Here is a 24,344-nt window from a genome sequence, read left to right on the forward strand (position 1 = left end):
GGATGCAGACTAAATCCATGGACTTATGTTTTAAAGCAGATTGGAAAGTCAACAATATCAGTGTCTAGCAGATCAATAAGTTCATTCTTAGAAGTAGATGCTGCTAACAGACCCTAACTTCCAACATTGGCAGAACAATAAGCCTACATGTAGAGTGTGTCTGTTCCATTGAAGTAGTCTATCAAAAGATTCCTTTGTTTAAAGACAGCAGGGGGGGCCACTGACACTGCTTTAAGCCCACACACAGATAAAATGCAAGTCAGCTGGATGGATGACACAAAATTCGTTTTAAAAAAAGCAAGACAAAAATGACCACAAGAACTAGATTGTTGGCTATGGCTTCAGCACTATTGGTCCAATTTGAAAAGATAAGATTTCAATTTAGGGCATATAGCAAAAATGCATTAACTATACATACATTCACTTATTATAATAACTCTATTATGCATGCAGTGGCCGAAACATAAAGCATGTCTCCGTATTCAGAATATTCTTGCAAATCTGCATACATATATCTTAGTAACATCACATGTCCATACAAGGAATTATAAGAAAAATGAATCAATTGGATTTCCTAGACCTGGAGAGGGCTAACACATAGTTAACACAGTATGTAGTAGATTATCCGATTGTCTAAAATAGTCTTCATATTTTTTTATATTTTCTTTTTTTTTTATTGATATAGCTGATATTTATCAACTTTTCAATATAGAAATACAAAATTACATAATTACATAAAATCTAACACACTACAATATAATACATTAAAATGTTGGAAAACAATTCAATAATTCAGAACATAAGCAAGATAATAGAAAAAAGGAAAAAAGGAATAGCGAAATGGCATATCTCATAAATCATATCATAGATAAGATTATATAAGAAAAATACCTTTTTCATTTCTTCCTCATCTTGTAGTGTTATATTGTATTCATCTAATTTTAACTCATATAAAAATGCAATCGCTCTTATTGATACCGGTGTAGAAAGACCAGAATAAATTGTTCTCCACAATGTGTCAGATGTAGATACACCAAATGGTTCCGTTATTCGTTTGAAGTAATTTACTCGTTGGGTAAGGAGTGCATCACACTCGGTCAATAGATGTTTTAAAGTCTCTACATTCTCTTGATGGTTACAAAAACGACAGTTCTTTTGCTCTTTGTTAATTATTTTTCGCCTGGCCATCACTTGTCTTGTGGGCCAGAGATTCAGTCGGAGGTGTAGCAGGTCATTCCGATATTGCACGGATGGGGACCTGATCAAGTATTGTTCTGGGTAAGAATGGTTTTTTATTGTGATCATAACTGATCAAAATCACAATAGCCAGAGCATTTCACTCTTGTATTTTCCCAGTCCATAGCAAATATCCTAGTTTTGTTTGTGTGGGATTTTGAAAAAATGTTATCAAGCTTACATCTATCAACGCTAGGACATGACGTCTTCATATTGGTTTTTCTATATATGGATATTTGTGTGAATTTGAATGAAAACGAAACATTATTAGGCAGGCAAGTCGTGATTCCGAGAGCAATGCCAGTGGTTAAGGTTAATTCATAACCTTTTCACCCATCAAATGTTTTAGTTAGAGCCTGGTTAAGGCCACCAGTCTGAGAGGAAGGCCTCCTGTGGGAGGTCTATCCTTGTCGCAAGAAGATAATCCAGAGGTTCCCAGTTGGACGGCTTTGGCAATGCTGGTCCACATATGCAGTACTCTGGCATTGCTGCATGGTGTCCTCTATTTCTGGACTCTTAGTTCCAGTAGATGACATTGAGAATGGCTCAGAACCCTCTCATTATATCCCAAATCAGGGCTCGGAGCAACTGCGGCCGTCCAGTGGTAAGGATCTGCACAGCCCAAACAGGCAGAGGCTGTCCAATCATGGACAGCCAACAGCCCCACAGTTGCAGAGCAACAGAGATCCCCCTACTGGAATATGGATTGGGGCCAGACTGCCAGTCCAGACACACAAATCACTGACTGAGAGTCCATGGCAAGACCGCGCGAAAGTGCATGACCAAAATAGGCCACTGAGAAGGATGTGCTCAAAAGGGTATCATCAACGTCAAATCATTGGATCATGGAAGCGCACTGTGAAAGAAAGTGCAAATAGGTCCACTGCCACATCCTGTTCTTTGCACATCAACAAAGATAACAAAAGGTACTTATTAAAAGGTAAATATGGTGGTATTTACCAAATACCACAAGATTTACCCTGCACCAAATTCAGAGTTGTGTAAAATACCGCCACTGGTATTCCACAGATATACAGCTGTTAGTGTTCCAGACAGAGTTTAAGCTAAAAGGTCCACGTATTTTCCCCTCCGCCTCAGAGGTGGGGGGAGGGTACAAATTCCAAAGTGACCCCAACATTTTTTCCCCCTTTTTAACTGTACAGAAAGGAAGCACAGGTGCTATCCTTCGGTGCAGTAAAGGTTTTTAGGATGGGTCATGGAAAGGTGGTGAAATGGTGAGCATTTCTGATGCCCCCTCGTACTCATTTCATGCATAAAAGGTTCAGTAGTGACCCTCTTATGCATCATAAAAGGTACATTAGAGGTATAAACCACTACAGTTCATTGTCCGTTTCCACTTTCACATTTAAGGTTTTAATGGGATGTTAAAAATTGTTTTAAAAAACACCTTTTAAAGTTACCACCGTTGGAGGTGGTATTCCTGGAATGCGACCACAGCCATGGCATACCCCTGAGTTAAGTGGATTTTGTGAAATACCACCGGTGAAGGTGGTAACTGCTGACAGCGGTATTTTACACACAAAAAATCCACCCAGCTCATAATAACTCCCAGTGTCCCTGGAGCGCTCCACTTAAGGCGGGCTGTGAAATGCGAAAAGCTCGCCCTGCTTTGGGAGTCGTAGGGACTGCCCGGTGCGCCACAAACGAAATGGGCCCAGCAGGTGAGTGAGGCTAAAAACACCTCACTCGCCTCAAAAACCAGACAAAGCCCAAATCCAGAAATGATATGCCCAGTGTCCCCTTGAAGTCAATAGAGGGAAAGTTGCAAAAAGTGACATGGAAGCATTGGGTAGGCCGGGGTGTGGCCTCTGTGGCATTCGATGCAGCACAGCGCGCTCTGGCTTGGCATGGACTGAATAGCTCGGTTGTTTCTCTCAGTAAGTTGTTCACCCCCGCCCCCCTCCCGGGTCCCTCCTCCTCCCTGCTCTGCTGGGCGTGTGCTGGCCTGAGTGAGGCGGGGGCCACAGCAGGAGTTGGGGGGGAAGTCCCGTTAGCAGGAGGCATCCTGCATCTGGTAGCGCCGTGGGTCTGTCACCGGAGCCAGGCCGGGCTGTGGCAGAGGGGGCACAGGTGGGCAGGGGAGTTGACAGCCTGCAGACAGGACGTGGTGCCGGTGCAAGAGGTGGGACTGAGAGACGAGAGAGCAGGAAACACAGTAAAGAGTGCAGGGGCGGGGGGGTCGACTAGCTCTACTGGACCGAGGAAACGGAGGAAGTGTTCGAGGCAGGAGGGGCAGGGACAGCAAAGGCTGCAGGAAACAGAAAAAAAATCTGCAGGAAATACCGACTGGGGGGGTGGACGGGAAGTGCGGGGGGGGGGGGGGAGGAGGACACCGAGCAGCTGAAAGTTCTGAGCTCACCTAACGAGACAGAGTGGGAAGGGGGCAGTCACAAAGTACCGTATTTGGGTAAAGTATGAATGCCCTATGTGAGCCTGCCAGCCTCTGTGGGTAAACATCACACTCCCACGGGGGAGGAGCAGGGGGGGCGGGGGCGGCGGCAGGGAGGGCTCTAGTAGTGTGATGCACGGTGGAAGGGGGTGCTGCTACTGTGCGAGGTAGGCGTGTACCAGGCCTTGGGGCTGGTGATAGTCGAGCTGGGCCGGTGGCAAGGGTCAGGAAGATGCTGGGGTGGAGGGAAGAGGCTGAGAGGAGTGCAGGGGAAGTGCAGGGCTCACAGTACAAGTAGCAGTGTGTCACAAAGCAGTGCACGGGGGCAGGGCGGCGAGGCTGAAACAGTGAGAGAAGCGCATGGATGGGTGAAGGGCATGGATGGGTGAAGGGCAGAGGCGAGGGACTACTGCGGAGAGAGGCGACGGCACGAGGAACCGGGCGCTGCAGCACACACACGCAGGACACCGTCCCCGGGGGACCTGCCATCATGAGCGTGCACGTTATCCGGACCACCACCAGTACCGCTCCAGCCGGCCAGGACTCGGGCCCCATAGACCGGGGCTATGCCCGCACTGTGCAGGCGATGCTCAAAGTGGCACAGATGGTAAGTCCCTGACCCCTGAGCGAGGCAGGTGCGACTACGGGGGCTTTCTGAGTTCTGTTTTTAAAGGTGCATAGTTTGTTTTCCGTAGCGCTAGCAATTTAGGACCAGGCGTCGACTTCACAGCGCTTAACATTTCACATCTAAACAGTGTGTGTATTCATGTATTTCATATGGTGTCGATACCACATTCACACCTCTTCATGACGTAACGTGCTTTAACCCTTAAGTGCTTTGGTTGAGTGTGCGCATCCTTTTTACATAGGAATGCATAACAGCTCAGCAGTTATTTATTTATAAACAGGAGGACCAATGTTCTTGATCACAAAAGAATGTTCAATAGTTAAGAAATCAGATTTGATGGGAATCTGTGAGCTTCTTACAATGGGAGGAGTTTGAGGGACATTCTGACCAGGTTGGGCAGGGTTTTTAATGGAACAGTCTCTGGGGACAATACATAAGTGGACACACATGGATTAAGACAGTGCCTTAAGTGGCACTGGAACATGACCCAGGCTCAACAAGGGGCGTGGTCTAACGGCAGGGGAGGGGCGGCCTGTCGCCGTGAGGGGAAAGTGCTGATCTCTATTTATTTACTAACGGCTTGCCTGGCAGGGGACAGCGCTTCGTCTTTTCAGCCTTAATGGTGGCGCCGCCCCTCGCCAGGCATCATGCCTGGGAGGGAAAGTAGCACCATTAAAGCTGAAATGGTGAGGCTGCAGGAAGCCAAGGTTTTTATTCCTAAAGCCTGAAGCTCCCGCGAATGAGCGGGTGCTTCAGGCATTCGAAAAAAAAGGGCTCGGCTTCCAGCGGCCTCATCTTTTCTTTGATAACGGTGGCACCGGCCCATGGGCATCTCTTGATTAAAGGGATACCAAGCAGGTGCCGGCGCCACCATTATGGATTTTAAAAAGTCTTGTCCTCTAGCGGCTGTGGCTGCCAGGGTCCCGCCTCATAACGATATTTCTGAGCCTGCCAGGGTACGGCCCGGCTAGCCCTAGCCCACTTAAAGCCCTGAATTAAGGACAACCAACATTGGACATTTTTAAGTGCAGGAATGCGGTACAGCAAGCTGTTAAGGGGTTTAAATACAAAGCGTAGCTGCGGACATTCAGAAAATAGATTTATATTCAGAAAAGTGAAACTGCAAATCAAACTTAGATGTAACATGGAACCATTGGAGCACCAGGATAATGCAGCCAGGGGAAGGGGATCGTGGGGGGCAGGATGGAGAATCATTAGCCATAACAGTCAGTGCTGCCCCCTCCTGCGCCCCCCACCTCACTCCACAAAAAGTATCTTTTATATTTCAAGCCTCTGAGATATCGGATCATCCTTCAGGTGTGAATGGGTCATCTAGGCCAGAATGCAAAGAAGGAAAGACTGCATGAGCTTCTCGCCTCCTAACATGGGGTGTCCCCCTAGACACCCGTGTTCCCTCTGAAAGCACCAGCACAAAACACATATTCAGACACTAAACATGACCATTTATTAGACGCTTTTTCAGTCTTCAATTTCAGATGTTTCTATGCCTCGGCGAAGTCCTTGCTATTTCTTCAGTTCGTTTAATACATTGGAATAAAAGATGTCACCCCTTTTATTCTGAATAGGTCGTCAGCCTTTGAAAATGTGCTTTCTTTTGTTAGGCATCTTTGTGTATCAATATTTTGCCCCGTGTTATTTTCATGGATAGGCTAAGGCCTATTTAATATATGTTTTGAATATCAATCCAGGATTTCGAAATTGATGGGATTTTTAGTTTTAGATGGTATTCTGGTTACTTATTCATGGTAAAAATATTTAAGCGAGAGTTGTCTATGATGTCACACGGAACCCTGAGTTGGACAAACCTCGCCCTCTGTACTTATTTTGGGAGATAGGCATTTGTTCTCCAGGCTATACCGGGTAGTAACGGCTCTAGGAGGATCAGACTGGGTAAGCGGCGGGTGAGGGAGGGAAGATGGTGGGTGAGGGAGGGAAGGCGTCGGGTGAGGGAGGGAAGGCGTCGGGTGAGGGAGGGAAGGGGGCGAGTGAGGGAGGGAAGATGGGGATCAGGGAGGGAAGGCGGCAGGTGAGGGAGGGAAGATGGGAGTGAGGGAGGAAAGATGGGAGTGAGGGAGAGAAGGTGGCGGGTGAGGGAGGGAAGCTGGGGATCAGGAAGGGAAGGCGGCAGGTGAGGGAGGGAAGATGGGAGTGAAGGTGGCGGGTGAGGGAGGGAAGATGGGGATCAGGGAAGGAAGGTGGCAGGTGAGGGAGGGAAGATGGGAGGGAAGATGGGGTGAGGGAGGGAAGATGGGAGTGAGGGAGAGAAGGCGGCGGGTGAGGGAGGGAAGGGGGCGGGTGAGGGAGGGAAGGCGGCAGGTGAGGGAGGGAAGGCGGCAGGTGAGGGAGGGAAGATGGGAGTGAGGGAGGGAAGGCGGCGGGTGAGGGAGGGAAGATGGGGTGAGGGAGGGAAGATGGGAGGGAGGGAAGGCGGCGGGTGAGGGAGCGAAGATGGGGATCAGGGAGGGAAGATGGGAGTGAGGGAGGGAAGGCGGCGGGTGAGGGAGGGAAGGCGGCAGGTGAGGGAGGGAAGGCAGCAGATGAGGGAGGGAAGATGGGAGTGAGGGAGGGAAGGCGGTGGGTGAGGGAGGGAAGGCAGCGGGTGAGATGGGAGTGAGGGAGGAAAGGCGGCGGGTTAGGGAAGATGGGGATCAGGGAGGGAAGGCGGCAGGTGAGGGAGGTAAGATGGGAGGGAAGGCGGCGGGTGAGGGAGGGAAGATGGTGGGTGAGGGAGGGAAGGCGTCGGGTGAGGGAGGGAAGGGGGCGAGTGAGGGAGGGAAGATGGGGATCAGGGAGGGAAGGCGGCAGGTGAGGGAGGGAAGATGGGAGTGAAGGCGGCGGGTGAGGGAGGGAAGATGGGGATCAGGGAGGGAAGGCGGCAGGTGAGGGAGGGAAGATGGAGGGAAGATGGGGTGAGGGAGGGAAGATGGGAGTGAGGGAGAGAAGGCGGCGGGTGAGGGAGGGAAGGGGGCGGGTGAGGGAGGGAAGGTGGCAGGTGAGGGAGGGAAGGCGGCAGGTGAGGGAGGGAAGATGGGAGTGAGGGAGGGAAGGCGGCGGGTGAGGGAGGGAAGATGGGGTGAGGGAGGGAAGATGGGAGGGAGGGAAGGCGGCGGGTGAGGGAGCGAAGATGGGGATCAGGGAGGGAAGATGGGAGTGAGGGAGGGAAGGCGGCGGGTGAGGGAGGGAAGGCGGCAGGTGAGGGAGGGAAGGCAGCAGATGAGGGAGGGAAGATGGGAGTGAGGGAGGGAAGGCGGTGGGTGAGGGAGGGAAGGCAGCGGGTGAGGGAGGGAAGGCGGCGGGTGAGATGGGAGTGAGGGAGGAAAGGCGGCGGGTGAGGGAAGATGGGGATCAGGGAGGGAAGGCGGCAGGTGAGGGAGGTAAGATGGGAGGGAAGGCAGCGGGTGAGGGAGGGAAGGCGGCGGGTGAGGGAGGGAAGGCAGCGGGTGAGGGAGGGAAGGCGGCGGGTGAGGGAGTAAAGGCGGCGGGTGAGGGAGGGAAGGCGGCGGGTGAGGGAGGGAAGATGGGAGGGAGGGAAGGCGGCGGGTGAGGGAGGGAAGATGGGGGTGAGGGAGGGAAGATGGGGGTGAGGGAGGGAAGATGGGAGTGAGGGAGGGAAGATGGGGGGAGGGAAGATGGGGATCAGGGAGGGAAGGCGGCAGGTGAGGGAGGGAAGATGGGAGGGAAGATGGGGTGAGGGAGGGAAGGTAGCAGGTGAGGGAGGGAAGGGGGCGAGTGAGGGAGGGAAGATGGGGATCAGGGAGGGAAGGCGGCAGGTGAGGGAAGGAAGATGGGAGTGAGGGAGGGAAGATGGGAGTGAGGGAGGGAAGGCGGCGGGTGAGGGAGGGAAGATGGGGATCAGGGAGGGAAGGCGGCAGGTGAGGGAGGGAAGATGGGAGGGAAGATGGGGTGAGGGAGGGAAGATGGGAGTGAGGGAGGGAAGGCGGCGGGTGAGGGAGGGAAGGCGGCAGGTGAGGGAGGGAAGATGGCGGGTGGTTGCAAACATCAGAGAGCTTCCTCAGACACTGGCTTGGATCATGAGATTTAGCCTGCGTTTTCAGTGGCCTAATTGGCTGCTGAATCCACCAAGGGGGCTTGTTCTATTTTTTGATCTGTGCCACGCCACAGAATGAAAGACTCCGCATCGGACCAGGGCCGTCAAAAGGTGGTGTGAGGCACGGGGCAAAACATTTGTTGAGGCCCTCTCAATGTTTTGCACTAGGCCAGTGGCGGTGCTGCAAACAGAAGACACGAGAACTCTCCCCTTGAGTTTGTGTCGAGGAACCCAAATATGGTTTATTACGACTACAAATCAACAACCACAAAACGGTTTCTCTACTGAAGAATCCAGAGGAACCTTTGTATCATATCATACATACATATAGGATGATGTGTGGCACGTGATGCCAGGATTACGGAGCGCCCTGCCCATTTGTGCTAATTAAAACGTATTATACACAGTAACAGGTAGCTGATGTTCTGTGGCAGCGGGTAAAATGTTTGAACTGGAGGGGCTTAAATGTAGTCCCCAGCGCCTAAGACTACTGGACCTACAGTGAACGCTGACGATCAGTCCATGAAAGTAATGGATCGAGAACAATGCAGACTCTGCCTCGAGAGGGGGGGGGGATGGGGGATGGGAGGTGCTGGGGAATGAGTTTATATGTTGTAAAACTAATAAAAAGAGTTACAAAAATTTAGTGCCAATTATGCGGGATCAACAGGGCACAGAGAGAGGGCGCCGAAGCCAAACAAGGGGTGCTTGAGATGGGTTAGAAGGGTGGATTTTATAGCACTTTTTTTTGAAAAATTGGGTAAAGGTTGCCATTGGGTTCGTATGGTAGCACATGGAAAAACCAATAGATGCAAGTCAACAAACCATGCACAGGGGCATTTTCATCCCGCTTTTGCCCACAACATATGCTAGTTTAACATCTTTTTCATGCTGGCTGTTCCCCTACATATTCATGCAGGCTTCACCAATACACGCCAGTATTAACATACAAGGACTCCCAGCCAGAAACGAATGCCGCTCATTGAGCTTGCTTTCCCCTTGATGTCAAGTAAAAAATGTCATACCCCATTAAGAATGCGTTTGCAGACTGGCCCTACTGCTCTACCAGTCTGCATATGCTTTCTTAATGCGGCATTGCATTTTTTCTTCGCATCAAGGGTAAAGAAAACATGCTAAGAGGTAATACGTGGCTAGACTGGTTTATAAGGATTTTAGGCCATTCTAGCCACGTAATAACACTTAGGTTTCCTTTAACCTTCATGCACAGTTACTGTGCATCATAGGATAAGTGTTATTACTGGCTAGACCAGACTAAATTCAATGTAGGCTAGTCTAGCCACATGATAACACGTATGTTTGCTTTAACATAGATGCACTGTTACTGTGCATCAAGAGTAAAACCAACATAAGTGCTATTACGTGGCTAGACTGGCCTACATTCAATGTGGTGCATTTCAGCCACATATGAACACTTATGTTTGCTTTACTACTGATGCATGTTTCTGAGCAGCAAGGGTAAAGCAAAAAATAATGCTATGCCCCCAGCAGCCTCCATCCCTAAATGTAGTAGCCTGCAGGGCGCTAACTTTAAGGGTGGGGGCTGGCAAACACACACACACACACTCGCGTTCACCCACCATTGACACAATTTCTTCCATGCATGCATACATAAAAACAAAAACACCATTGACACCAACATAAACACCAACATACATGCACACATACATACACATATACATGTACATTGATTTAAAGACACGTATACATTTCCTTAAAAAAACAAAATACTTACCTTGCCTGCATGCACCCACACACACGCTTGCACACCCACTGGAGGACCGGATGCCCCCACCCCCTATCCGGCATGTAGAGACACTGCTTAACAGAATAGGAGGCCTCTCCTGTCATTTCATCCATACCAAAAGGCATTCAGCCACTATTTCCACCACCCTAAGCCTCCCGCCTCCATCGCTTGGTGCAGCCAGCATTGATCTGGAGAGATCGGCGACAGGCCCTGCCACGAATCGCACTGCTAGGCTCAGCAGTAGACCTGTTGGGCCTGTTGTGTATTCAGCAGTATCCCTATGAATGGCGTTGCTGACTCCAGAGAGCAGATCACAGGTATAAGGTAAGACCCGGATCCCGTCTTTATTGCGGTGGAACGGGTAACGGGCAAGTCGTAGTCTTCTTAAGGTAAGTATATGGAGTAAGAGCCACCTGCACAGCCATCTCTGAACTCGCGCTCCTGGAACATTCACTCCAGCCAAACCTGGTATCAGCAGGTCCAATCTCTCAGGGAAACACATTTTATAAGCAGGCCCCCATTCTCACAAGCCCTCATATGCCAGACACAGACTCTTTCTCCCCCCCATCCCCACCCCCATCCCCCAGAAAGGTATGAAAACAGCCTGTATAAAGGATAAGGCGACCTTCCATTAGGCTCCAACTAACTCGTCCACTGGGCTGGGGATCCCCCAGGAAGCAGAGCGAAATGAGGCAAGCCAGCTGAATCCATCCACAATGGACACTGATGCACCCGCAGGGTCAAAGGTCACATGATGACCAAGGGGACGAGGTCCAAACACAAGAACAGCGAAAGGGCACGTCATGCAGACATATAAAAGCCAACAAGCCCAAAGTACACCAGCCAAACTAGTAAGTGAAGAAAGAGCTGGAGCCTCACAACACCCACAATGTCCACAGAAGCTCGGTGCATTGCACACTTGCGTCCCAACAAAACATGTCCCAACAAAACACACACCTGCACTGCCTTCCTGGCAACCCCTGCACTTGAGGACTGTTTTTGTATCCCTACAGTCCCACTACCAGCACTTGACACCTAATGTCTGCATTTACCCCTGCACTTGTCCCCTGCTGGCTGCACTTTTACTTATTGTTATTTATTCTGTTATCCCATGTACTGCACTGTCCCCCTCACCCGCACTTTCCCACTTCCCTTTTCCCATGCACTTGCGCGATCTGAATGTCACCTGGCCTAATAGGATCGTTGTCTCTCTTCCCACTGTTCCCCCTCCCTTGCCTCGTCACGCCTTGAAACACTTGTGTATAGGCGCGTTATAAATGCCATACCATATCGTATCGAATGCACAGGAACTCCATCTTCCACCCACAAGTGGGGCCACCCACAGTTAAACATGCACCACTCCTGCCTGCTAACGTGGTAAGGCAGTGGGGGGAGTAAATATCCTCTGCCCACAAGGAAACACCCAGCATTTCCCCAACTCCCTGCTGGCCCTAGGATACTAAGGCCTCTCCATAGCAACCACAAAAAGTAACATACACTGATCCACAGAACTAGTCAACCTCACAAAGCATTTAAACAACCACCAAAGTACCAGCAACTGCAACCTAGAGCTACTCGTGCTGCTCTAGACTACTGTGCCACTGTCTTAGGATACAGAGCTAAGTGGCACGGACCACACACACACCGGGCAATGCCTAGCTGCACGGACCACACACACACCGGGCAATGCCTAGCTCCAGCAACTGGTGAAGTAACAGAGTCCCACCACCAGATGCATTGCTAGATGTGGCCTGAGGGGGCTATAGCCACGGGGCATTTAGTTGTAGCTCTGGATAGAAGCTCAGGGGCTACAACCAAAAGTCTAGCTATGCCCCCGAGTCCCGAGAGTCCCGACATTAGCAAAGCCCCAGATCGAGCTACTCCCCTGCCCGCCACCCATAAACCCATGGAACACGCCAGTCGGGCAGAACACACTTGATGCCAAAAACAGGTTCTTTGTGGCACATTGTCAAAGGGGCGCAGACCTCTCAGTGGTATCCGCCATAAGCGTTCAAGAAAGTATCTTCTACCTTGTCGGTGCCGCCTGCGAGTTGCCGGCAGGCTCCCTTCCTCGCACCCCAGCACTTTCCAAGGCACATCCCTGGTCAGACGCTGCACAGAGAGCTGCCATCCACTTGGCCCGCACAATGGCCAGCAGGCAATGCCCTACTCAACAGCCGGGCCTCCCGATAAACTGAGCCCATCGGGAAGGCAGTCGTAGTGACCGCAGCAGCCACACACAAAGTTACATTGGGGCAATGTTCCCAGCACTCGTTTCCCTGGTAATGGGGAAACCTGTAGGCCGCCATGCTGAAGCGGCAGTGGCGCTGTAGTGGACAACTGTTGTGGCAAACGCTCAACTTCCTGCATCATCATTAGAGCTTGATTGCCACAAAGGGTAAATGTCATTGGCCTGATGTCCTCCCAGCACGTGCCCAAGCACCAATGGAAGCCGAGTGCCTAGCTCGCTGCATTCCAGGGCCCAATATGACACCCCTGCTCTACTACAGCCACCATAACACCAGGCATATGCTTAATTCCTCCTTCCAGCTCGTCGGGAGGGCAGCCACTGTCAGGCGCACCGTTGCGCCCCATGCCAAAAACGTGGGCTACACACTGACCGTCTTCATGATATCAACCCTGGGCAAACGGCACAGCAGCACCCGAGCAGCTGGTCTCCATGTCACTCCACCCCAGGCTACAACCCTTGCACTCCAGAGTCACACAGGCTGCAATGGGGCTGCCTTCCTCAATCAGCCCTTGCAACTTCAACCAGCAGAGACACCCTGGCACTGAAGTTCCTGGCTTCAAGGATCCAGCTCCCATCTGCTGGTAAGGATGTATTCGCCGAGGGGCAATGTGGCCTCTATTTCTCTCTATGTTGTCCCCTCTCACAGTCGAGATTAAAACTCGTCACCAGTGTTGTATCAGAAGATGCTGCAGGGGTCGAAATTTAAATTAGAGAAGCGGAGTGGTGCTGAGTGGAGCAGTCTGGCAGTAGCAGTGGCACTTCTGAGAGTCGGTTCACACTCTCTATCATTGGTATGTTATGTTATGTTATGTTAAGAGAACGCACGGCCACCCGGGTGTATCATGACGCTAGAGAGCCAAAGCGATCAGCCAAGCCATAGCCTCACTGAGCTAAAACAGATTTTGACAGCCTTTCTAAAAGCCAGATGATTAGATAGGTCTTTTATAGACGCAGGGAGCTCATTCCATAGTTGAGCTACAGAAATGGAGAAGACACGGCCCCCAATCCGCACGCGGCAGAATGACAGAACGCACAGCAAATTAGAAGAAGCAGAACGCAGGCAGCATTTTGGATAGTAACGCGTGAACTTAGTGCGGATAAATTCTGCACCGAGGCCATGTAATGCCTGATGGACAATGCATAATGCTTTTAAGCTAACCCGCTGGGCCACTGGGAGCCAGTGCAGGGCACGCAGGACTGGTGGAATGTGGGCTCCATAAGGCGTAACTGTAGCAACCTGCGCAGCTAGATTTTTGAAGACGCTGGAGCCACTGGATCAGCCCCTTGGGTTGGGCCAGATAGAGAGAGTTGCAATAGTCAAGCCGACTAAGCAACATAGCAGCCACAACCGGAGGACGGAGAATAGCGGGAATCATCGGGAGTGCTTTTTTCAGAAGTTTGAGCTGAAAATGGCCCGCTTGACACACATGGTGAAGGCGGAGCAACTTCTCAAAACACCATTGTAATCGCGGAGAGAGTCGCAGAGTGGTGTTGAGTGTAGCAGTCTGGCAGTAGCAGTGACAGTTCTGAGAGTCTGTTTGCGCTCTATCCTGATGAAGGCAGAGCAACTGCTCAAAACGCCATTGTACTCGCAGAGCAAGTCCTGATGTGGTGCTGAGTGGAGCAGTCTGGGAAGCCAGGGAATCGTGAAGGTAGTGTTTACGTTTTTAAGCTGTGCAATCGGATAAAAAGCATTGATTGCCGTCAAACACCGGTAAGGCCAGTACTGTCTATGTTTGTGAAAACCAGTGATCTGCTGAGACTAGCTCTCCTATCCAATTAGGTGAGTGAGTTGCACATCAGTGCCATCAGCCGCAGTTCCTGCCTGGTGTGACTTGTTAGACTTTTGCCCACCTATTGTATACTCTAATTGACTCTTGGGGTGGGGGGGGTGAGCGAAATGGTGCCACACGTCACTGAAACGTCCATGTACTCGCAGGCAGGGTAGAAAACACAAGAACGTGCTGTTGTCCACCTCAAAGCCCTGTACCCCACCACATAGACCCCTCGGGCTCTCCCCGCTTTGTGAATCTGATTCAGGTGATCTGGTCCTTTCCAGGGGAGCAGCTAACCTGCCCAGTTACTCGAGGGAGTCTGCTCGTAATAACCCTGAAGAGTTTTATGAGCCCCTTGGGGTGCCTGATGTAACTGGTACTATGGACACACTTCAACATCCTGATCTGAATCCGCCAAGTGGTGGGGGATTCGAATCAGAGAAAATAACAGGATTCTAGTGGGAATGCAAGGTTTTGTCATAGCACGATGGCTACTGAAGAAACGCCTAAGGAAATGGCTAGAAACCCTCAGCCACGTCCATGGAGCTCAGAGCAGATAAAGGAATACAATGATAATGAGGGCTCGGATGAGAGCTCTAACGATCGTGAGGGAGTGGTGATCGCACAAGCCCTCGCACTATGGCAGGATGTTTCTGGCTATGATGAGGACTATGCCTTTCTGGAGGACGTATTTACACGTCCCAGATTCCCCTGATTATGTAGAAATAAATTAAGACTTTGCAGCGCAAGGAGTAGGCATTCCTATAAATGCCATTCGCAATAGCCCCGAGAGCCAACACTCTCCTATAGCCGCGAGACTCTCACGTGATAGTGCAGACATAAAAACCTCTATGGAAGGCCAGAGAAGACTTGGCGATCTCTGACGCCTATATCAAGGAAAAAGAATTCGGAGGATGGAAGTCTAACTGAAAATAGGATGAAAACACCCTGGTTCAAAGACAAGTCGCTTTCTATACAGGTAGAACCACAGTTTACCCCTTTAAAAATACAGAAGAAATGGAACCAGTTTTGGAGACGCATGATTATGATACTCCTACCCCATTAGAGGCATCGGAGGGTAGAGAGACAAGTCCACAGAGATCAGTTTCCTCGTCCCCCTCGGGCTCAGAACCCGTGTGAGGCAGTGCACCCTTATAATAGAGCCTCTAGGGCTTATCAACAGATGGGCACATCGCTGGAAAATATGCAGAATTATTGGCATTCAATCCTTTCATCAAACTATATGAGTCTATGAACGATACAGTCAAAGATCAAGCAACCCTACTGGCCATGGCTGATACGAAATGAATATTCCTAGAGTCCTTTTCAAAAGCTGGCAGAGGTCAACTGGACAAAGAAGCCGACTATCATCTCAGTGGCAGGAGAGGGTGTTTGATCTCGCAATGGGATAGGCTAATGAGAAAAACACACCGATGACTGCTATAATGGAGACCCCGAACTGGGTGAGGGAGGGCTACAAAAATACTCGGACGACCAAAGAACGATCAACATCAAACTTTACCCGGACTGATCTTATTCAGCCTCAGCGGTTGCCATCTAGACCTCCGGGTGAGGCTATTGTGGTTAGAGATGACCAATTACAGAAAGATATTACTGTTGAAAAGAGGGATTTGACCACAAGAGATCCCCCTCTAAGTCTGCATCAGGCAGCGGTAAATCCTTACCCAGTGCACAATGATTTTCCCTCAAATCTACAGAATGTAGCAATAGCCGAGAACAAAGCACAACATGGAGAAGATGAAATAATGGCAGAAGTGGCAAATGTGAGTGAACTAGCTAAAGGGGTAAATCACACGGCAACTCTTTGTGATCTTTGAGAAATCAAAGACGAAAGAGATAATGAAAAAGGGAGATGGCATCGCACACAAAAAGACAAAAAATCAGCAAAGCACAAATGAACGAAATCTAATGGTTTTTAGGGCGTTCATGCGTAAGCTGACAACCCCTCCGCCGTTGAAACTTAAACAGACAAGACAGATGAAAGAAACGAACCCATCGATTGTCTAAAGAGAGGAGACAATGTATGGATTCAATAACTTATCTGGTTGTTTGCCTCAATCGTAGCACAATTGGAAAGCAATGGATGGAGAATATAAGACTGAAATGTAAGAAACTAACAACTCGGGGGATGAGGGAGTGATATTACATAAAAGGTTTGGAAAATTCTACTTGGTCCCTGTAAGAACCTTCTTTAAACAAAAGGTGGTTTCTATTTTGATATGTGGTGCAGAGGCCATGCAGACTTGGCCCAAAGATTTCTGGGAGATTATAGAAGGTTATTCTTGGAAGACTGTTCTGACTCACACAATCCCTTCCGAATGTTATGATCAGATTTGAGTTGGGGCTGCAGTCAATGCACCCAGCAATAAAATGGAACATCCTGGCATTTTATGGGAAATGTATTGACCCAGAGCCCCCCAACCACCCTTTGAAATACAAATAAATCACCCAACCCGAGGAGTAGATGGTCACTTGGACCTTTGGAAATGGGGTTGTGCAACATGGCCAGAGGAATTAGACCTTTCTGAAGAAGTTCTGTTGAGGACCCCGGGGAAAGTCAAAAAGCAAATAATGTATCGACATTGGATTGACACAAACAGAAAGGTCAAAATATAAGCTAGCTCTGAATTTAGGGTTAGAAGGAAGAGGAATTAACCAGTTACCGATGTGCTTGACCAAATTCCCCTGCCCATGGTATCGTAACCTCTTCCTAAGATTCAGACTGAATTTTCTACCAACAAGAGAAGTCCTGGTCTTTAGAAGGTTGTTGGGAAATGTAGATTTTGTGGCCAGACGACCATGATTGAATCTATAGAGCAGCGGGTCATAGAATGTCATTCTTCCAATATGTTGAGGATGAAACATATGTGCGATATCACTAAAGGATTCAAGTCATTATCACCTAAGGATTGGTGGACTATGTTTTTTAATAGGGGGGAATAAATCAACCATTATAGGGGTGCCGGAATGTATGGAAGAAGTGCTTCAGCTCTCCCATAGAAAGGGTTTGATTGAGAGATTTGCAGCACCCTTCTTTGGGTAATTGTAAGTAGATGTTGGAAACACCCCCTTTTTTTGGGGGTTGATTGTTTCTAAAATGATGTAATATTGTTTGGACTGTAGTTTACGAATGGTCAAACTGGAACATTTGGTTGTAAAGATAATGAAAATGGTTTTAAGGATAAGAATTTTGTATGAAATGTTTGAAATAAAGTAAACATAAAAATAACAAAAATGACCATAACTTAGAGAAGCAGTAGCTAAAAGCAGCTCCTGGGTATCCGTCATTAACCAGTGAGCAGAAGCTACCACTGGGGAACCAGGACCTAGTACACAGCATTCTGCAAATCTAACTTCAACATCAGAGGCAAACTTAATATTTTGCTTATTTTTAATGACCCTTTATGCTTTGAATGTGTCCTCATGCTTATTTATAGATTGTCCCACATGCACAGAGTTAAACTCGCATCAGTTTGCTAGTCTGCGGAGCCAAAAGTAGGTCCTGGTAGATGTTGGTGACAATCTAACCAGGCTCTTCTAGGCTACAAGCAGGAGCTAATTAGCTCCCAGCCTCGCTCAATTTCTAAGCCTCTGCAGACTCCATAGGCCAGACCACAGGCATTGAGTAGTACTGAAGTGGCAAGAGTAATGGGTAAGTAGTAATCTTCATAAGGTAAGTACACGGACTAGGACTCACCACTGCACCCATCTTCAAGCAGCCCATCTCTCAATTTGCACTCTTGGAGCATTCACTCAGACACGCACGCATGCAACATCCATTGAACGTTACACAAGTCTTACATGACATCGCCAGCTCCAATCTCAAAGGTCCTTGGATACCGTAAGCAGATCACCATTTTCAGAAGCACTCCTATGCCAACCGGACTCTCATGCCTCTTTCCCCTGAAAGGAGCGACCCATGCAGCGCCACACAGACTACCACATCAGGCACCGAGTGTGTTACAGGGATAGGGCTCACAGACACCTCTGCTTCACTCTTGTTTTTAGGAGACTCTAGGGAGGTAGAGATGTGAAGGGAAAAAGAGGAAGCTGAGAAACAAAGTATTTGGGAGACAAAGCCATAAATTGGAACCCACAAGGAAGATTTAAATGGAACCGAGTGAGCTCGAGTGTCCCGGGGCTGATCAGTGCCATGCACATGAAGATACCAAGGCCTTGCAGCGGGTCCATCGCTCTGCCGGGACTCAGCTTTTCATCCAAGACTATGGCAGGATTCCATGACAAAGGGAATCCGCAAAACCACCAGTCTAAGCTGACCTCACTGCCCAACCCACGGTCCTGCTTTTTTCACCTACAGCCCTTTTCTAAATACATAAAACAATAGCAGAACCTAACTGACTGCAGAGGGTAATTGCCTCTATAGAATAATATTAATAACTTAATTACATAGGCTATCACGAAAGGAATGGTCTTAGCTGAATATGTGATCTGTGTGCACCAGACAATACAGTTTAAAAGTTGGCTTATAAAACCTAAAATCTTAGCCCATGATAAACCTAACAAGCTTCTCTTTCATGGTTTGTAGAGGGCTGGGTGGATTATTTCATGAAGATTAAAACATAACACTATATGTTTCTCAGTAAGAAATACACTGGTTTTCATACATTAAATAAAAGATGATTTTAAGTTTTCCAACTACTTTGTTAATGAGTCATGAGACATAATAGAAATTAATTTGACCAAAAGACATAAATTCAGCCCATTGGATAGATACTGCTATATTTTATATTGTGATCTTTTCAAATGCACATATTTTCAGTGATTTTCCAGGAATACACTGTAATTGCATGGATATTTGCTTAGAATTCAGCCAATCCAAGAAAACAAATTGTAATTTCCAAATGTTGTCTGCGCATTTTAGGTAAAGATTCAAATCTATATTTGATAAACGGTGACACAACTTCTCTGTCCCTGTGTTTTCTGGCCTACATAGTTGTAGAGCTACCTGACAAAGTATCTGAGCACAAATGTAAGGAGTAATATTATGAGATTTCGATTTAATGTAATGAAAACAAATCAAATAACGTTGATCCGTAATCCACTTGATGTAACAAAGGGCTGCTGTAGTCACTGCAACATCGTTTCGGAGATAGAATCCTTATTACATTTAGTGCTATTGTGTCCTTTTGCACAGGATGCATGTTCAATACTTTAGATGTTTTGTAAATATAGAATGGATCCCTCGTTATTTCCATTAATTAACTAACTATTCTGCATTGGGTCTCTATGGGCCTCAATACGAGTCCGCCGGGAGCCGTGCCGGAAAAACCGCTAGGCTGCCGCCGGCCCCGAAATACCATTCCGCCTCCGTGATTGCTGGAATCACTGGGCATTACAACCCCGCTGACCCGGTAATTCCGGAGGCGTAATTCCATAAATCCCTATTCCCATGCAGTCCAATAGGACTCCATGGGGATGGAGACAATGGAAACACGGGTTCCGTCTATAACAGAGCCGTGTTTCCATTTCCGCCTGCAGGCGGGGGGCGTTCCTCCCGCCTGCATAACTAGGAATCAGCCGGTCCGGAAACAGCCGGTCCGGAAACAACGATGGCGGCGGATTTACCGCCACCATTGTTTCCAGACGGGCAGGGTCGTAATGAGGCCCTATGTCTCTAAAGTTAAGAGTGTTATCCTTTTCAAAAAGGCTTTGTGAGATAGACTAATGCTATGTGCCGTTGTGTAGCCAAGCCCTAGGGGGTGCGTTGATCAATGCTTATTAGCCCATGTTTTGTTTTATGTCATTCCTTGTTTAATTGTTTTTATTTGTTTTATTTTTTATATGTATTTGTTTATTTATGATATGTTTTAAAGCGTTTTAATGAATGAAATGTATTTTTGTAGAGGTGCGTGTAAACCATATGCAATACAATAAAATAAAAGGAGTTACTGTCAACTGTTCAAGAATCTGAAATAGGTAATTGTGGGGTTTCTGTTTTGGGAGTGGCTCTAAATCACCCAGAATGGGTGCCTCCCAATTAAACAGCATATCCACCAGCCACAGAGGAACATAACTCTACAGTCTATGTGTTTGTGGAAGTAACTTTAGGCCGAGAGTGCTGATCTGTTCTTTCATGGACGTGTGATGAATAATTTAGCCAATCCACACTCGCATGGAAGAGCTCTGGCCAATCGGGGAAATCTTCATTTGTTAAGAAGGCCCTGGACTTGTGGCTGTGGCTACATCACGTGATTCCCATGCGCTTGCTCTGCAAGGCCGGGCAGCCATTAGAGGCAAAGTGTTCAGGGACCTTGGTGAGCAGTGCTCCCAAAGTCTAACAATCTGGGTTGTTTGCTGCTGATTGGCACGACTGCCTACCATCTGTATTTTATGGTTTTCTTCTAGTGCTTCCATGGACATTCCATGAAAGGGCACACAAACCAAAAATGTGAATGTGCCTGCATTTTTTAATATCTCATTTTGGTTTAGCGAAACCCTGTTTACTCATGGCGGTCTGACTTAAGTGACTGAGCAGTGGCTTAAAAGGCGATCAAAAAGGTATGAAATCCCTTAGCATGGCTTTTGAAGTAAGAGGAGGGCATGTCCTAATAGTAATCGTTCAGTATTTTGTTGTTTCATTCCAGTAGCCACTATATAGGCATCCTGTGCCGCGTATGGCAACCTTCGCACATTCACAGTCCCTAGTGTTATCAGTGCAGGATTAAACCCGGTGGAGGCCCCTGGGCAGTCGAAATTGTGCGCCCCACCACAAATGATCTCCTAATACTTTCTTTCAAGATCAAATCAATATTATTTTGATCCGTTGTCGCGGGCCCTTTAAAAGGAGTAGTTCCCATAAACCAGTGCCTAGTTTTCCTATTTGGTCACCCGGGACTGAGTGTTATGATTGAAAGATTTTGCTCTTATACTTAAGCCGTCAGGCAAGTGAGGAGACTTCAAGCCTGTAGGTGATCTCAATTTTATCAGCTTGTGGGAGCAAGTCACAATGAGATCAAGCGATTTTGCCCAGGAGCCAATACCTTGGTGAAGCCGGAAAGCTGACAGTTGGCCCTATGTTTACTGGTTCAACAGTTTTCAATTTGGCAGTAAACCCTCACAGGCCCAATTTATTTTGGTTTTTATGTTGTGCCATTTTGTTTAATAGTAGTCCCTGTTTTGCCTCATAAATGGCAGAGGGGCAAGAGATGAGATATGCCCAGGATCGGATCATTTTGGTGGTATGAGGACACCAATAAAGGTACCTATACCTCCTGGTTCCAAATTCGACTCCACCTGCTCCATTAGTTTCACACAAAAAAATGGCTACAGTTAGAGCAAGCAACCTCGATAACAGGGCTCCCACTTGCATGCGTTCATTGCTCTTTGGGTCCTGGTGGGTGTGCAGGCTTCACCAGTACGATATTGGTGCAGGGATGTCAGACTTTTATTTGTGGCCAGTAGATTGATTGATTGATTTTTGGCATTTCTAAAGCTCAACGTTCGCCCGAGAGCATCTTGGCGCTGGAGAGTGAGAGACTATTCAGATGAGAGCCAAAAAAAGAGCCAACAGCTAAAACAAAAGTGTTGTGATCGCCTTCCTAAAGGCCATGTGGTTCGAGATTTTCTTTATAGAAGTAGGTAAATCGTTGCATAGGCTAGCTGCGGCCACAGAGAAAGCTCTACCGCCAATCCTCTTGTGGCGGTAAGGGGGTACAATGAGCATGTCACTGGAGGCTGAGCGAAGTTGACGGTTAGGGTGATAACGCACAAATTTAGATTGCAAGAACTTTGCACCTAAATCATGAGTGGCTCTGTGCACTATGCATAAGGCCTTACATTTTATGCGCTGGCTAACAGGTAGCCAGTGTAGTGAACGCAAAACTGGGGATATATGGGCTCCATAGGGAGAGCCCGTAGCCATTCGGGCCACCAGATTTTGCAGGCGTTGTAGTCTTAAGATAAGAGCCTTGGGTTGAGATAAGTACAAAGAGTTGCAATAATCTAACCGAGATAAAATCAGCGCCGCCACCACAGGGGGGCGAAGGGGCGCAGGAATCGGGGGAAGAACCCTTTTCAAAGTTCTCAACTGGAAGTGCCCCGCCTGGCATACAATCGCAACCTGGTTAGCCATTGAGAGGGAAGCCGACAGAACTACACCCAGATTTTTTACTTTAGTTATGGCAGATGGAAGAGCACCAAGAGAGGGGGACCAGAAAGAGGAGATCCACAGTGTAGGATCTGGGGGACACCCAACCACCAGGACTTCTGTCTTGTCTCCATTCAGTTTGAGCCAGTTGTGGTTCATCCATTCACTCACGGCTGCCAGGCATCCCACCAGGCACAACGACATCTCAGCCCGATCCAGATCTAATCGGATCAGGATCGGAGTGTCTTCGGCATATGAGTAACATCTGACGCCATAGGAGCGGATGAGACACACAGTAGCATACAACTTGCAACTTTCACACAGGGGAAAACAAATAAAGGGATACAGGGAATGTGGAAGTGAAGCTTGAGAGAGTTAAATGGAAATAATTAAGGTGAGGTTTGAGAGAGATATAGGGAAAGAATGAATGTAAAACCTGGAAGAAGTTAAAGGGAAAGAATGAAGGAACAGCTTGAGAGAGTTAAAGGCAATGAAAGTAAAACTTGGGAGAGTTAATGGGAATTACAAAGTTAAGCTTGAGCGAGTTAAAGGGAATGCATGGAAGTAAAGCTTGAGAGAGTTAAAGGCAATGCAAGTAAAGCTTGGGGGAGTTAATGGGAATGCATGGAAGTAAAGCTAGAGAGAGTTAAATGCAATGAAAGTAAAGCTTGGGAGAGTTAACGGGAATGCATGGAAGTAAAGCTTTAGAGAGTTAAAGGGAATGACTGAAAGTAAACCTTAAGATAGTTAATGGGAATGCATGGAAGTAAAGCTTGAGAGAGTTAAAGGGAAAGAATGACTAATGCTTGAGAGAGTTAAAGGGAAAGAATGACTAATGCTTGAGAGAGTTAAAGGGAAAGAATGACTAATGTTTGAGAAGGTTGAAGGAAATGAATGAAAGTAAAGCCTTACAGAGTTAAGGGAATTAATGGAAATAAAGATGGAGAGATGCAGGGGGGCCTAACATGGGACAGAGTGCAAGTATAAAAGGGGGAAGACAAACTAGGGTCCATGAATATAAATATTGGAGAAGGAGGGGGGGTGGTAACCTTCGTTGTGGGGGAGGGAATGAGTCATGGGGCGACTGGCAGCATCGGGGACAGATGGCGGCATAAAAGGAAGTGTGCACTTCTTTAATGTCTGTGTTGGTCATAGAACCAATGGCAGACAACAAACGGCCCTGCATTCTACCAGCCAAGCTACCCACCAAGACAAAACCAGAGTACATCTAAGAGTGCATTGCTGCCCTAGGATGGGTGCACTGCATCTGAGCACATGAAGCCCAGTCTGGTGTGAGGATTATTGTGCATGGCCCTCATTTCCATTGTGGAGGCTTTCAGGAAAGGCCTGTCTGCACCAGAATAAAAGAAATGCCACAGTCCCATCGAAGCAATTCAGCACAAGCCAACACCCTGGCAACCAGGCCGACATGCGAACGGCTGCCCCGCTCTGCACAGCCAGGGTTACTCGCAAAGGGTGAGCTTGGGAATTCCTGGAGAGCCCCGGTTTGGGATTGGCTTTTTGCCTTTCTCGAGCTGCCTGATTGGTTGCACAGCTAACCAATCCTCACTGCTGTCCTGTGCATAATGGAGTGCGGAGGATATAGGCTGGACTTTGCACCGCTGGGATTCAAACATTCCCTGCAGTGCGCATCCTCCAGCATGCAAAGTAGTGCACTGCCCAAGGATGCACGCCCCATGGATGCTGTATATTCTGTGCTCCCTGAAGCAGGGCCAGGACAGTGCTGTGCGCTTCCACTGCACAGGGGGAAGGTGGGTTGCAACTGTGAACAAATATTCAAATATAACAACTGTTCCTATGACAATTGACCTTTTCACAATTGACCGAATTGTAAAGGTCAATTATACCATATATGTGGGGGGGAAACCCCCCACAACCCCCCCCCCCCAACGCCAACCCCCCCCAACACCCATATATATATATTATATAATATATATATATCTATTCGGTCAATTGTGAAAAGGTCAATTGTGACCCTTTAAATTCGGTCAATTGTTTGTTTGTTGTAAACAAACAATTTGGGTAATACCACCAGCACAGATCCTTTGGCCTTCTCTCCAC

General features: G+C 48.1%; 2 protein-coding genes across 3 annotated transcripts in view; one reads left to right on the top strand and one right to left on the bottom strand.

Annotated features, from left to right (window-relative positions):
- Positions 1 to 24,344, bottom strand: part of OSBPL10 (oxysterol binding protein like 10) — a 2,898,140-nt gene that overhangs the window by 2,541,728 nt on the left and 332,068 nt on the right. The gene's annotated exons all lie outside the window — the stretch shown is intronic.
- Positions 3,581 to 24,344, top strand: part of CMTM7 (CKLF like MARVEL transmembrane domain containing 7) — a 258,411-nt gene continuing 237,647 nt past the window's right edge. Inside the window, exon 1 of the mRNA XM_069648803.1 lies at positions 3,581 to 4,253. Within this exon, the coding sequence (XP_069504904.1) occupies positions 4,011 to 4,253 (243 nt within the window). The 5' untranslated portion in view covers positions 3,581 to 4,010. The remainder of the gene's footprint in view (positions 4,254 to 24,344) is intronic.

Source organism: Ambystoma mexicanum, chromosome 2q, assembly GCF_040938575.1.
Source record: "Ambystoma mexicanum isolate Mex_15411 chromosome 2q, UKY_AmexF1_1, whole genome shotgun sequence".
NCBI lineage: Eukaryota > Metazoa > Chordata > Amphibia > Caudata > Ambystomatidae > Ambystoma > Ambystoma mexicanum.